Here is a 15,414-nt window from a genome sequence, read left to right as displayed (position 1 = left end):
CTCCGGCGTGCATTTGGACAGAGGAGAATTTCATTTATAACATGTATTATTTAATCAGGAGGTTCCAATGCAGTGAGATTTCAATTACAAAAGAGGGCCGAGCTGGAAAATCATTCCAAAAACAAGTTGACTATTTGAATTTTTGGATCCATAGAGGGAAAAGAATGATAAGTACAAGCCAAAGAGACTGTCAGTATGAGTGACAGCGATGGAAAGACAAAGACTACGTGTGAGTACAGTACGTGTCATCTTCCTCTGCTTCGAGCTTCCTCACTGTTTTCTTATTTTTCTTTTTGCCTGCGGTCAAGTGCGTAGCTGTCATGGCTCCCCGTGAAACAAGAAGACAGACAGGTTCCTGTTGGGTGAGGAGCTGTGAGGAGTTCTCACGTCTCTGCCGTCCCGCCACCATTCGGCTTGTGTGAGCTGAAGACAGCAAAGTGAGGATGGAGGAGTGAGTCCCAGAAGACAGCGGCGCAGAGAAAAGAGAAAGACGTTGAAGAATTGTCAGGCAAGCCTGCGAGAGAAAAAGAGGGAGACAGAGGCGAGCTGTCATGATAAAGAGTTTGACTCATTCCCACTGTTCTGGATATAGCACCGAGCTGAGAGGCATGTAGCTAATGTATGACAGCTCAAGAACAATTACCGTCCGTCAAACCAGGACTAGTCTCACAATATGCGAGAGAACCAGCAAGTATTCACAAAACTGCACTGGACAATATCTCAGCTTCCATTTAAAGTGCCACCAACTTATTTCTAGTTGTGCATTTCTCTGTAAAATTTGGAGGCATTGACCGAAGAGCAGATCATTTAAATTAGCTCCATTCCGAACTCAATTTCCTGCAGAAGTGAGTTGCAAAGCTTAAAGTTTAGGGAGATAATGTCACGTTTTTTAAAAAAAATCCTCATCCGTGGTGACGAGATGAAGCAAGTGCCTGGTGTTTACAGAATCCATACGTGAATCCCTGAAACACCAGCATCTGTCAGATATATTCTCTCTTTTCAATCCCCACCGTTGTGTCCACAGAGGCAGTTAACGGTCTCTGCTCGGCATGTTCTCCCCCCCCAAAGTGCCTTTGCAAAGGACTGGCTGTGAAAGCTGCAGTCAAATAGCTGTAATTATCTACAATCAGTTGGCAACGAGTGGCTGAAAGGCTGCTCCTGCACCAACACGGCAAAGAGGAGGAGGCACTGAGAGGCTTGGAGGGGGAAACAACAGAAAACGGTCAAAATCAGTCAGAAAGGTGAAATATGAAGTATAGCTGGTAGGAATACCAACAGTAAAAAGGACCAAGCTAGATGTATGTTGCTGATGAACTCAAAATAAAAAAGGGAATATTTTGACGTTTGTTTAATAAGCATTTGTTTTTTATCTTTAGAAAATTTACAGCAACTTTCAAAGGAAAACACACGAGAAAATAGTGAATTATGCAGCTGGTTTGACAGGAATATTATCATTACATTACTGCAAAAAAAAGATTCAGTCATTTGGAAATCATGAAATAAACTGAGTTTATGAAAATACATTTATTGGTGTGATAGAAGAAAACATAAATGAAATAATGTAAATACATTTTTTGTTCTTTGGGCAACTGGAAAAATGTGACAACTGTAACAACTAAATACTAGTGTGTGTGTGTGTGTGTGTGAATGTGTGTGTCCATTTCAGGTGGTTTATTGGATTTTAATTCCAAGAACCAGCAGCCGTGAAGCATTAGCCTGGAAGTGAGGCTCTAGAAAGTCCGAACAGCCTCAGATGAATCGATGGTAATTAATACACATGGCACCCAGGAGATCAGCTGCAAATGATCCTATCAATAAAATAGCCTATACAGACACAAAGAGAGACAGAGGCGGAGGGGAAAGAAGGGGCCGGACGTTTCAAAGCCAAACAACTCTCAGGTGTTGGACTGGAGAGCGCTTCATTTATCAAAGAGTCGATCATTCAGTCGTGTCTCCGTAAAGAATCAAATGTCGAATAAATGTCAAATTTGTCCCGAAAGGTTAAGACTGGGAAGGGGATCAGAAAGAAGACGTTAAAACAAAAGATATTACCATCATAACACCTCGGCATAAAGGTTAGATAAAAATAGACAAGGGCCTGTGGCGTGGAAATGATATAGTTGAACTTATTATTCATGATCAAACACCACTACTTGAATTTTCCCTGCCTTTAAAGAAGTCCAATATCTCGAACCAATTACTCTCCTCACTTCTCTCATCTGCCCCCCGATCTCCTGTGCGCTTTTCTCATAATGATGAAACAAGGCTCCAAAGATATCCGCGGGGGGAAAAAAGATCAATCGGAGGAAAGACGCCGCCTGCACATGATGAAAATATTTCACTATGTTTTCCTCTTCATCTTCCCCTGGGTCAGTGTCGCACTCCTGCTTTCTCACATGAATCTCTTGGGACGTTAAAGATCTGCCTCCCAGCATCTCAGAGGAAATAAGGGACACATTGTTTGGACATCTTGAATATTGACTTGCCCGGGGGGGGGGGGGGAGATCCGGATTTGCAGTAGAGTCCCGTCCCGTGAGCTCAGCAGGGGTTCAAAGTTCAAACCCACGACGCCGTCAGTTGCATGCTGTGGACTCTGGTAGATCAAGGACCATGCGGTGGGTCCGGGACGTGAAGGCACATCTTCAAGATTCAAAGTGCGAGGCGGGAGGCGAGCGGCTTGGAGACATTTGACTGACTCTTTGTGGACTCAGTGCCATTTCTCTTCACATGCAAGTTTAAGGCTGTCAGAGCGTCAGAGAAGGTAGTAGCAGCTGGTCCTGGTTGCACACAGGCGCATTACCGAGCTGCAGGCCAGCCAGGTTGTCTTGGTAAATGAGGGTTGCCAGATGAGGCCCACCCACAGCTGCTCGCTTCGTCCGTTGTAACTGTTCCTTTTTTAATTTGCATTATCAACTAAGTTAATAGAGCAATACAAATGCCAAGGTGGATATGAATTGTAATAAAACGGCCCATTTTAAAAGGCTGGATTTTAATATATGCATAGAGTCTAATCTTCACAGGGAGCTGTGTTGCTGGCTCAGCAGAATTAGGTGTGTAAAGAGACTGAAGAGTCACACACAGAAGGCAAAAGGTATGATGCATGCTTTTTATCAACACAATGATGCAAAGCAATGTGCAAATCAACGCTTTCATTCACCTCCTTTGACCATTCAACATACATCCCATCTTTGCCTCGTGTGCGTGTGTGCGTGTGTGTGAATAGTTGGAGTTAGAAGTGGCGACGCTGCTAAGAAAAGGATCGAGTCAGCAAAGCGATTCAAGAGGAGCTGAATGGAAAGGTTTGAGCCGTGGCGTTTAATAGAAAGAATCCTGCGGAATGCAGAGAGGATAAACCGTTGTCTATTTCCGTCAGGCAGCTTGGCAGCAAGGGAAGGTCTATTTATCCTGCATGCCAACTCAGTGAGAGTTCCCAAATTCAACTGCATCCATCTCTGAAAGCATCTCTGCAAAGTGTTCAAGTCTTCTACACATTACATGTGAAGGCGGACGTTTTTTTTGACCATTTGTTCCTCAAGGGAAATTATTTTCTGACATCAAAGTAATCTGAATTTTTTAGGATAAATTGATTCGCCGATTTTATTCCAGCCAATTCGAGAAACATTACAGCGTTTCGGCCTGGTGGTCTTAAGATGACCCAGAAGCATAAACATCTACAGGAACCGGCAGGTGATTGGCTCAAAGAAAGTGTCACATGATGATGAATCTCCAAATGGCTTCCTTGGCAATATGACAATGAATAAAAGCAGTTTAAGGAATGCAGAACAGCCAGACTTTGATGATCAAGCTTAAATTTATAAAAGCGCTGACTAAGGAGTATTATTTGAAGATGTCTGGGAAGTTGCCGTCAGCATTTTTTTTTTTAAAGCAATTATTTTGTGAGTTGCAGCACTAACGGCCGAACGTAGAGGTGGGACAGATGAGGGGTGAAATGCAGGATGGACATTCTTCCTTGTGGGGTTACAGTGGGGTTTGTTTTGCACACATGAAAAGTGACAAATGCAAGTTTAATCTGAGCACTATAGTTCCCAGTATGGGAGGACATAGAGCAGCGCTCCCTTTGTGAAGGGCAGCTAGTGTGTCCCCTGAGCTCAGTCCCAATTACATTGAGGACAAATGAAGACAGGAAGCTTCACGCTGCGATGATTGCTTAAAAGCCTGGATTTAGACGTTCATCAGAAATGAGAACCGACTGACATTCAAGAGGAAGTCTGTCAACATTGAAAGACTTGATTAGGAAGAGTGAATGAGTCCAAATCAAATGAACTTTTTAAATCGGAGCCGTTGGCTGATGCAGTCTAACGAGTGGCGAAAGCTGTAATGACGGGACTAATAAGCAGGACAGCTCATTGGGGTGAGTGTTTGCAGATAAGCCCATTAGACGTAAGCACTAAATAAACTCAGTTGCAGTATAATCCACAGAGTGTGTTTGTACACTGAATTATGAGCTCCTAAATCACACGTGGGGCACTTTGCATAAAGCCATCCCTGACTGTTCTAACAAAAATTGGTCTAAAACTACAAGGATATATGTCTGAATGCGTCTCCCCGCGGATCTGTTGTCCCAAAGCCTTAGTAATTGCTCCGTTAGTATCTGCGGGGACAAGGTATTGTTATCAAATTATTGTCATTTAAAACTTGGATGTCGCGTTTACTCAGGTTTCCTTTATTTCATGTTCAATTTTCCTTCACTTCAGAAGGAGACAGACACGAAAGTAGAAGCAAAAAGAGCAGGTCTAATCCTAATCCCAGCAAAGGTATGAGTCATCATCATCATCATCATCAAACACTTCCTCCCCCCTCCCACAAAAAGGTAGCCAGAAACCACTTCACCCTGATATAAGACAAGTGCTCCTTGTTACCCCGCACCTATAGAATGAATGGTGAGCCAGCTCTATGGCTTCATGACGCACAACACATACAGTCCACCTGATCCTTTAGTTGACAGGATTAGTGAAGACAGGCACTAAAGCAGCAGGGCATAATGCGATCAGAGGAAATGATTGGCATGACAGTCGTGCGTTCCAACGTGTTTGATCTGCTCGGCAGCCCTGTCTGTCTGACGGAGCGACTTCAGAGCAGGGCGCCCAGGATCTGCATCGGTGTAGACTGCTGCTCTCTCCTGGTGAAACATTCACACGCGCACGCACACAAAGATAATAATGCTCAGACACAAGGAGGAATAGTGCGATGAAATAAAAACCTTTTCCGAGACGTTTCTCTTGTTGCCGCAAAAATATTTTGCATTCTATAATTAATTTTTGAATCCAATTTTTCTGCCACTTTTTTTTATTTTTATTAGAAGCTGGTAGAACCTTCTTCCCTGCGAGCCCTCTCTGTGGGTTTGACAGCTGTATGGCCCTGTATGGCGTATGCGATTATCAACCCCGTCTCAGTCGACGCCTCTGACCGACACGCTTCTTTCTCTTTTTTCATTCTCCGCCACCTGTGCTCAGCTGTCAGACAGTTCAGAGACTGATTGCTGCCATATCTGCAGAAGAACAACAGGCTGTGAGAAAGGTTCCCACCACACTGCCCTGGGGAGCCCAAATGTTGAGGCAGGTAGGACAGATCCTTTTTTTCCCCCCAATCACAGTCAAACGTTAGTTTTCATCAGAGGAGAAGCCATCCAGCAGTATAATGGTAATGTCAGGCCTGTTCTTTTGACTATTACACTGTACGTGCATCCATCTGTTTCGCCAGTGGCATAGCTTCATCTATTTATAGGGCTGCTAGGTCATTAGCTCTGTCTGTATAGAAATGTCATGGAAGACAGAAGGGCCTCACGGCATTCGTTTGTAAATGTGAAGGTCAGAAAACTGCTTTAGCTTCATTAATGAACTGGTGATTTATTGGTAATATTTCTGACATTAAACGCTAATGAAAGAGTTTGAGCAACTTTTATTCTGCAGTTCATTGTGAAAAGTACCAATAAAAGGACAGCGACGCCGCGATTCGCTCGATACTTGCTTTTGGAAAGAAGTAGCAGGCATTTCTATAAATAACGACAGAACCAACAATGAGCAGAGCTTTCCTCTGACTATAACCAGGTTCATACTGCAGACACAGCTTTGGGTCCGGCCCAGCCTAGAAGCAACCCAAGCAACTACTTGGAGGGGGGGGGGGGGCTGGCTACTAGGGGGCCCCCGACCTGCACACGTCAATATTTCCTTTGTTCACTGTGCGCGCCAAATTAACACACTAGTTTGTTGTGTGTGCTTCGGCACCAGGAAGAGTTTGGGAAACTAACACTGGGTAACTGGGGGCTTACTTTACATATTTTAATGTTATATAAATCGCACCTGACTGAGTATAAGTCGGGAAAATACGGTAATAAAACATGTAGCCAGAAACATGTCCCGGTGGAGGCAGCCCCACGGCGGAGGCGGCCCGATGCCTTTGAAACTATGACACTACCGGAAACACATGAGCAAAAATGAATCCAACACAAATACCCCAATTAATATAAACAAAAAAGGATACAATGAATAAATTCTTAACAGCCCCACAGTCACTTAAAACAATGGTCTTAAACCCAATTACCCTATTTTCCGGACTATACTTCACTCCGGGGTATTTGTTCCGGCCCAGACAAAAATACGGAGCGTGGGCTGATGGCTGGAGAGGAGCCAGTCTAGGAACCTTTTTGCTGCCAATCACTATTAAACAAGTATTACACCAATATCTACTCACCATAAGTTGCGGTCTCAATAATTGCTTCTGTCCTTCATGTTCAATTTATTTTGTTTCATAAATGCCACATTGTTGTCTTGTAATCCAGGGTTCTTGGTCTCTATGTGCCGAAGCAGCTTCGAACCCTTCCGGTCGCTAAAGCAAGTGATTTTAATTGTCAACACCTCCTTCAATTTAAGAGAAGAAGCTCATTAGTGAGATCAGCTGCTGGAGCGATGGTTGCAAAGAAAACGTGGAGTGTCTCGGCCCTCCATGGCACGGTTTGGACGTCTCTGTTTTAGACGCTAATAACCGATACAACGGAAACCATATAAATTAGATATTCTTTCTGTGCGGGCCGGGGGGGACCACTGGTCTAGGCCACAGCTGAGGTGCCCTGGAGCAACGGCCCCAAAATAACCTGGTCCGGCCCTACACAACTTGGTGTAATCTTTAAATCTGACAAATGCTTTTTATTTCTTTCTTTTTAAAGAAACTCTGTTTGAGCCAGTTTTTCCACCTCTTTCCCTCGCTTCCTCTCAGGGAAAAGATGGACGAAAGCTTTGAGACATTTGAAGAGGAGTTCGGATCAGCACGGGCTGATCCCCCTCTGCGGAAGCCTGTTCGGCAAGTCCACAGACCAGGTGGCAGCACACACACACACACACACACACACACACACACATGCATACACACACATACAGATGGAGAGACATCATCCGTAATGCATGCACCAAAAAAGCCTGCATCCATTGTAAGTCTTTATATATATATATCAATATAATCTATAAATAGGAGTCACTGAAACATGACTCCATGCAGGTTGTGGGGGCAAAGTGGTTTTGCCTCATGGACGGTGGGTGTAATAAACCTCAAGTTTTCTTTGGAAGTATAAAAAGACCATTTGATGATGATGATGATGAGTTTTTAGAGACAATACATTTTTATTAGCCACCATTGCAGTCTAGACTGGAGTCCATTTTTGTTGCCCTAAGTGAATGAATCCCGGTGGCTTTGGTGATGCTTTGACTTTCCCTCTAGCGCCACCATAAGGTTGATTGTGTCGATAGCAACATCCCTGCACTGAAACTGTGTTATTGAAAGCAGTTATGTCGTTGGCCTGATGTCGACCTTTGCAGTAGTTCCAACTAATTTACAAAGATGGTGGAAAACATCTATAATTCCTGATTTAACACATTTTTTATTTGAATAAATTCCAAATAAATGTCATTCAATGTGGATAACTTCCAGAATAAGATTCCTGCTTGGCCCAATTTAAAATAAATATCTCCCAATGTGAACACATTCAAAAATAAATATCCTTCAGCCTGGATAAACTCCAAATAATTATTATTTAATGTGAATAACTTCCAGATAAATATTGTTCAGAGTGGATAAATTCCAGATTGAGAACACGGCTGTTTCGGTTTTCATTTCCTTGTTTCACCCCATCTCTCCGTCTGTCTGTTTCAGAAATGTACACTGCGAGGAAAGTCAGACAGGTTAGCTGGAGAACAGCCAACATGAATCATTTTCACTGTGGTAGCAAGCCTAATGCATGTTTTCTTCTAAGATACAGAATGTTCAGGAAACGGCTCCATTTGTACAGCAGCCAGGAGCAGAACCCAGAACGTTACCAAGGGAACAGAGCTTCACCAGGACAAGTGGGAAAAACTCCCATCTTTTTCATCCGTTTCCAGCTTTTACTGTTTAACCATGACGACAGTTTTCTCTTCTTCTTGTATTTATTTCAGCATCCTTGCAGAAACCTTCGTCCACCCAGAACCAGACTGAAACCCCGTGGGAGAGTATCACCCTGAACCGCTGTCTGTTTGTGGCCATTGCCATCCTGGTGCTATCCTCTGGCTGTCAGAAACTACATGGCAAGTAAACTAGTGAGTAAAAATGGAAATTGCAGTTAGAAAAGCGCAAGCATACTGTGGCTGAATGATCTATTTTTACAACAGAAACTCTGCGTGGCCAAAGGAGAGCAGAGGTGGAGGAAGAAGCTGGACTGACGGTGAGACGGTCAGGAACGTTACGACACAGCGGGCGTCCAGCAGAGGTCAAGAAGCTTTGTTACTGGTTCGTTTTTATTCTCCAAATATAGGATCAGCTGTTTCACAGTCTATACTTTGCACTGTGTCAATAATCCTTTAGCCTGTCACAACTCTATGGGAAGTCGTGTCCCGGTGGCTGCCGGGCCTCGATGACATCACAGGTTGGCAGTCGAAGAGAGGAGCAACATCGAGCGGCCTCAGAAACAGGCCGCTGCTCGACAAGAAACTCTTGAAGCAAAGAGAAGGGAAATTAAAACACAGGAGAGCCAAGAAAGATAAAGAAAACAACGGGAAGAGAGAAAGAGATAACGCGGGGGAGCCCAGCCCGATGGCAGACGATGAAGACGAGGATGAAGGAAATGAGGAGGTTGTGCCCAAGAACCAAAAGTTAAAAGAACACGGAGAGAAGAACACTTAAAATGTGATTCACTCTTCTGCGACAGACCGATCATTTTAAAGGTAAATTTATAATTTATGAAAAGACAAGATTGGATAATGGTCTAAACCAAAAACATATAATGATGCAACACAATTATTGTGTTCCAGCCTTTTGCTGCGTATCTAGAGGACAGTGATGTGATGTAACCTAACTTGGAATCTGCTTCATTAGAGAACATGAGATCCCCTTCGGCGTCGAGCGACCTGCATCCTCAATAAACTGCTCAGAGATCTCCCGCCTCAGTCGTCTTCACATTTTGGAACGTCCCAATAAACTCAAGCTTTCACAGCGATCAACCAACAATCAATAAATGTGTGTGCGCGTGTCACGTACTGTCGAAAACAGACTGAGATATAATTGTTTTACTCAGCAGAATTTAATTACAAACATGTCTTCAGATTTTCAACTTTAGCTTCATACCCAGAATCGAAGAATTTATTATACAAAACAGCAGGGGATGTGGGCTGCCCTCCACGTTAAAATAAGCCAAAAAAAGTTATAAAAATCCACTAAATGTGCACATCGTTGTAGAAATAGTACAAATGAATGAACCTACAGGGTGACAGATACAGGCAGGCAACACGTCAGGACAAAATGCGATCATTATTGGTAGGTGATCAATGATTTCCCATTGAAAGGCCCTGAGGAGGAGGCGGTCTCATCGGCATGGGGGGCATGTGCATCTGAGAGGGCATATGTGGGGCACCCGGGGCCCCAGGTGGGAGAGGGGGGATAGACATCCCTCCCGGTGGAGGAGGGGGTAAGGAATCATGTGTAGGGCGAGGTCCAACTCCAGTCATGAGAGGAGGCGGACGCTTCACACCTAGAGGCGGTGGAGGACCGCTGGACAGGGGAATAGCTTTCTCCATTTTGAAGTGGAACTGCAGGAAGAACTGGGAGGGGAAAAAATGAAACAAGTGAGAATACATGGCGTGTTTAACGAGTCACGTTTTCAAATTACATCCAGCTCATCAGTACCTGCTTAGTTTCTCTGTTCCAGTGGGTCCAAAAGCGGTTTTCTGCTTTATCAATTTCTCTACTGGGGACCTGAAGGAGGGATGAGCATTGTGTGAACCACATATGTAAATAAGACGTCCTTGAGGAGCACAAGAAGTCCAGTTTCTGCTCACCTTAAAGGCAATAGTTTCATATGGTTCAGCAGCCAAAAGCAGGTACTGCCAGCGGCGATCAGGAGGCTCGATGCGCTGTTCATAAGCAGACATGAAACGATGCCTGGGCCCGATTCCTTCAGCGATCTCTGGGTAATCGATCTGGTCAAGAGAGAACAGAAAAAGAGGGAGTTCATAGGTTTGCATTTGGATATCTCATCTCTACAGCTTTACAATACTAGTAATTGATGCTTTACAGAAATGTCATATTATCTTCCTTTCTAAAACCACAAAATGAATCACATCAAAAGGATTACCGCAAGGATTCCAATCACACATACAAACCTGGAAAAGCAAAGACTGCTGCCCGGTCTCTGGGTCCCTTTGTTTGGTTACTAAAAAAAAGAACAAGGGGGGAGAAAGACATTGCGTGATTGGGGAGGAATAGGAAAGGTAAAAGAAATTGGCTGAAGTAATTACTGCACTGACTGCTATCCTTGCAGCCGGCATACCTTTGTATCCTGGTCGACCAATTTTGACAAACTTCTTGACTTCGACTTTAACTTTAGCTGGAGCTGGTTGAGCAGGAGCTTCTTTGGCCTCCTTGGCTGCTCTCCGTGCCCTGAATGAAACCGACACAGCGGTTTAGTACTGTCAAGTAAAATACTCAGTCGCGTTAAACAAAAGACAAAATACTAACAAAGTACAAAAAATAGCTCCAAGTTGGTTTAGCAAATGCTCTTTGCTGTTAGTTGAAAAAAGAATTAAGCCGAACCCAAAATGATTACACAAACACTAACTTTTTTGTGATTAGGGGCGTAGGCAAGATATGTACTCACAAGTTCGTCTGATGTTTCTTTCCTTGAGTGTGAGCCAAGTAGCTTCCCTGTAAGTGCAGGATCGGGGTTTGTAAATTTTTCTAGCTGCTTAAACACTTAGAAATTCAGGTTATTGAACACAGGACAGTTTAGTCATGCGTCTACTCACCTCATTGTTATGAAGTGTCAAACAAAGCTTGCACTCGTACGATCCCAAATGATTTTTCATAAAGTAGGGGTCTTTGTTGATGTCAATGGTTTCCAGGGCCAGCTGGCGTAACCGCTCTCGCCGATCACGGTTGCTCTCAGAAGCAGAAGCCACACCACCGCTCCCGGTCTTCCCTCCAGCTCGATGCTGGAAATCCATCTTTGCTAGACGATAGGTTCAGTCACAGAAACACCCAACACCCGTTTGCCTAGTCAACAAAAAGAATGGTACATTAGATCCTCCTTTATTGACTGGGGGGGAATAAAATGCACTAGGATGTGAATAAAATATAATCGTGTCACTGCCATGCAATGTATTTTCTATGCGCGGTACAATATTAATTTAATACTTTTAGACTAGCAAGCTATCAACAAGAACATCAGTTAATTACCCAAACATTCTTATATCACGATAAAATACATTAAAAAATATATATCAAGAAATACATTTCCAGGTAATTGCAGTATGTTAGCACGTCACATCTACTACAATGCTAACGAGACTGGTTTTGACGATGCTAATGCTAACGGCGCGTTAGCGGCGACTAACTAATGCCTTTTAAACACACAACAATGGTCAAATGACGTTACAAACAAACACAATTATGTGCATACGATGATAATTGGTTTAGCTGCACAAAGAATTAACTTTTCACAATGAGCATTTCTCTTATATCATAACACTCACCGAAGACAACTCGGATCGTGCCGACTTCGACGTAATACGCATGCCCAAGCGAGCGGCGCCTTCCTCGTCTCTTTTCGGTCTTAACGAGGCGATTCTGGTTCATTGGCGCCCCCCCTCGGACTGGAGTGGAAATCGACCCACAACCACATTAATGCGTTATCTCTGCATTTGCGCCTGCTTTTGCTTGTTTTTATCTCAATAGCTCTTCAAATTATTTTGTCGCATTTTGAAAAGGGGTAAATTTTAATCCAATAATTTACTATATTTACTGGTGTATGTTTGTTGGCCCCAGTACAGTGGTTGGCGCTCGTGTAATATTATCGATGTCAACAAGAAGAAGAAGAAGAAGAAAGGAAATAGTAGAAGAAGAACAGGAACGACCCTCACCGGCTTCCGTACTAGTAGCGGTGAGGCGTGTTCACCTAAAATGTGTACATGACGGAAGCCTTAGGCTTGTCCTAATACCTTCCGTCACATTTTAAGATCACCGTACGGCGGGTCGGTGAAGTTTAGCCGGCGCGACAGACAATATTTACTACGTATCGCTGTTATCTCAGCTTATTATAATGTTTTCGGTCGTTGAATGGTTCCGTTTTAGATAAAGGATCTCCGTGGACAACTCTTAAGGTGTGTTTTTTTTTTTCCTGCTGCGTCAGTCACCGCGATGCGTTTCAACGAGAAGGAGCTCGTCTTTCTGAGCCGCCAGCCTTCAGAGAAAGCGGCTGAGCTGGGCATGCGAGGACCCAAGAAAGGAGACGGTAACGCCGTTTAACATTTAGCACGCGTTGCTGTTTAGGTAGATAACAGCAGATATAATCAGAATCGGTGCCCATCAAAGATTCGATCAGTCAGCCGTAGTGTCGACAGAGCTGTCTGAAATGTAACCTCAGTTTCTGTTTGATGTCTTGCAGTTGTGAAGAAAAGGCTGGTGAAACTCGTCGTTAATTTCCTCTTTTATTTCCGGACCGATGAGGAGGAGGTCAGTATTTCAGCAAAGCAAAAGCAAAGCAACCAATAATATATCAAACTAACTTCAACGTAATAATAACAATGCAAGGACAGTTGCCCGTAAGTCAAACCAATAATCCTACACGTACACACTATACAGCAGTCTGACCTTCTTCCCGCCGAGTTGCATGAAACTCTGTTTTGTTGTATTTTTATCTAATTCTGTTGACAAAACGACAAACGATTGGACACCGGTGACAACATGGCCTCCTTACTGCTTGTAATAATACATTTTTAAAGTATTCATTGGAACAAATGGTTTCATGGCTCATCAATTTCAAATCAGTAATATACTTTTTAGTAACCTATCGCCCCCCCCAGTATCAGTCTAAAGGAATCCGCTGACAGGAATTAGAAGCTTGTTAAAATCCAAGATAAAATTCAAATGTGTTTTTCCTTTAGCATAGCAGTTCAGCACTAGAGCACAATGCCTCCTAACATATTCATCCTTACACACATTTATTGTGACATTTAATCTTTCTTACCTGTACATTATCTTAAAGATGAAACTACGTCCTGTAAATGACAACCACGTGTTGAGTAAGTCTTTATTTATGTATTCGACAGCCCCTTGGAGCTCTGCTGCTGGAGCAATGTCGGGTGGGCAAAGAGGACACCCAGACCTTCTCCATTGGTAAGCTGCAGAATACTTCATTTCCACATTATCAATATAAACCTTCTTCTTTGCTTATTGATTTCTTCAGTTGATATATCTCTGAAAGGCAACAGAGCAGTGTTTCGTCCATTATGGTTCCTCGTGCTTTTGGATTGACATTGGTGTATCCACATCATGTATTTTTTTACTTGTTTCCTTGGTAGCATTTCTGGATGAAGCAGAGAGGAAGTATTTGTTTGAGTGCGACTCCGAAGAGCAGTGTGAGGAATGGACAGACGCCATTATTAAGGCCAGGTAGACCGAAAAGCAGTCTATCCGTCACTTTACAGGCCGACTGCCAGGCCTAATTTTAACAGCATTGCTTCGGATGCTGTAATCCCCTTGAAATATGATTGAGTTTCTCGTCTCTTTTCTTGCAGCTATGAATTCATGAGGAAGAACCTGATATTCTATAGAACTGAAATCCACAGGCTCACAGGCAAGGTGAGTTCATCCAAAGCATCATGTTACCATCATCCACGCCTGTGAGGATAGAAGAAGAGCAGGTTTTATCACTGATATTTATGCCATGGTTGATTGAGCCAGACTTCAGAAATAGTTCTCAATATAAGAATGAAGGTGGTTTTTGAGGTTCATCAAATGCATGTTTAGTTAAATTCCACTTACAGGCTTCTGCCTAAAGTAAAACACAGCATGGGTTGCAAGTGGAGGTAGATGTTCTCGATGTCTCTGTATAAGTCGACTCCTACAGATGGGACGTGATTCTAAGTATTCTTTTTATTGTTCTTCTATTTATTAGGACCCCTTGGAGCAGTATGGAATATCAGAAGAAACTCGCTTCCAGGTCAGCAACGGCCTGCAGCTTCCGCCCAGAGATACCGCCTCCCTGTAGACCACTGCTGGGTCCAGGCCTACTTTATTTTTAGTCTAGTCCCAGTCTGCCATTCCAGCATTCACTCCTCACTGGTTGGGAAACTTAATGAATGTATATAATGTTGTTCCAGAGGAGGTTCTGATATAGATATAAGGGTGTCAGGGGCCATGCAAAGTGACAGTTGCAGAGTTCTGTCTTTTAAGTCGCATTGCTTATCTCAAAGTGATCTATGGATTTTGATGACATTTTTTGGAGAGGCAGGGGAATGGCTCATTGAAGAGTCCATTGTGGTGATGTGGACGAAAAACTGAGCCACCTCGAATGACCTTGTAGTCTTAGTGCTGTCTAGTTGCCTACATGAAAGCAAATGTTCAGCTATATTAATATATATCCATCAGACTGTTTATTTTTATATACTATACTTTTGCACATTCCCGGGGTTGAGATATTTTTTTAATAGAATTTCAATTATTTACTTGAATTCACTGTACCTTCTTTGCGTCGCTTGGCATCGGGAAACCAGACTCTGGATATTAATTTTTTTCAATATACTATACCAGTACTTATCACTTTTTCTACAACTTGATAGTTCAATCACATTTCGGTCACTACATTGCTGCATCCTGCGTACTAGTTAAATGATTCTTTTAGCTGTCTGGTCTACCAACGTTCATGATATGTCAGTGAATGTGTCTCTATTGGAAAATGTTTGCACATGGAATGCATTTAGTCTGTTTTTACTTAATGGAAGATATTTGTTTCACTTTTCTTTTTTCTAATAAAGCATTTTTAGAGACTGCCATTTTTATTAATGTATTTACATAATTTCCAGTCCAGTTTCGTCTTATGTCCATCTGATTAATTAAATATTCCTGTCATTCAACAGTGTCTCTGTGTCTCTAGTT

General features: G+C 43.0%; 3 protein-coding genes across 7 annotated transcripts; 2 read left to right on the top strand and 1 right to left on the bottom strand.

Annotated features, from left to right (window-relative positions):
- Window positions 1-5,486: 5,486 nt before the first annotated feature.
- Window positions 5,487-9,421, top strand: LOC137904949 (uncharacterized). Of its 5 annotated transcripts, none has more exons than XM_068749170.1 (8): window positions 5,500-5,576; window positions 7,234-7,334; window positions 8,164-8,192; window positions 8,264-8,354; window positions 8,445-8,573; window positions 8,658-8,755; window positions 8,851-9,209; window positions 9,361-9,421. In XM_068749170.1, the coding sequence occupies exons 1-7, from the start codon at window positions 5,569-5,571 to the stop codon at window positions 9,166-9,168; spliced, it is 774 nt and encodes a 257-aa protein (XP_068605271.1). In that variant the 5' UTR covers window positions 5,500-5,568; the 3' UTR covers window positions 9,169-9,209; window positions 9,361-9,421. The 5 variants fall into 5 exon arrangements, with proteins under 5 accessions (XP_068605274.1, XP_068605271.1, XP_068605272.1 ...); XM_068749171.1 differs by having other exon boundaries at window positions 9,297-9,421; XM_068749173.1 differs by having other exon boundaries at window positions 5,487-5,580; window positions 8,851-9,421.
- Window positions 9,422-9,556: 135 nt separating this feature from the next.
- Window positions 9,557-12,042, bottom strand: sf3a2 (splicing factor 3a, subunit 2). Its single transcript, XM_068749165.1, has 8 exons — window positions 12,012-12,042; window positions 11,286-11,532; window positions 11,138-11,184; window positions 10,811-10,920; window positions 10,644-10,693; window positions 10,320-10,460; window positions 10,168-10,236; window positions 9,557-10,082 (listed from the first exon to the last, which is right to left on the bottom strand). Exons 2-8 carry the CDS (start codon window positions 11,481-11,483, stop codon window positions 9,807-9,809), a joined length of 891 nt encoding a protein of 296 aa, XP_068605266.1. The 5' UTR covers window positions 11,484-11,532; window positions 12,012-12,042; the 3' UTR covers window positions 9,557-9,806.
- Window positions 12,043-12,451: 409 nt separating this feature from the next.
- plekhj1 (pleckstrin homology domain containing, family J member 1) lies at window positions 12,452-15,380 on the top strand. The gene is made up of 6 exons (XM_068749179.1): window positions 12,452-12,769; window positions 12,923-12,990; window positions 13,587-13,653; window positions 13,839-13,929; window positions 14,055-14,118; window positions 14,435-15,380. The coding sequence occupies exons 1-6, from the start codon at window positions 12,676-12,678 to the stop codon at window positions 14,525-14,527; spliced, it is 477 nt and encodes a 158-aa protein (XP_068605280.1). The 5' UTR covers window positions 12,452-12,675; the 3' UTR covers window positions 14,528-15,380.
- Window positions 15,381-15,414: the final 34 nt, after the last annotated feature.

The sequence above is a fragment of the Brachionichthys hirsutus genome, chromosome 15, assembly GCF_040956055.1.
Source record: "Brachionichthys hirsutus isolate HB-005 chromosome 15, CSIRO-AGI_Bhir_v1, whole genome shotgun sequence".
Classification (NCBI taxonomy): domain Eukaryota; kingdom Metazoa; phylum Chordata; class Actinopteri; order Lophiiformes; family Brachionichthyidae; genus Brachionichthys; species Brachionichthys hirsutus.
The sequence above is the reverse complement of the archived record's forward strand: the minus strand, read 5'-3'. Positions and strand labels throughout refer to the sequence as shown.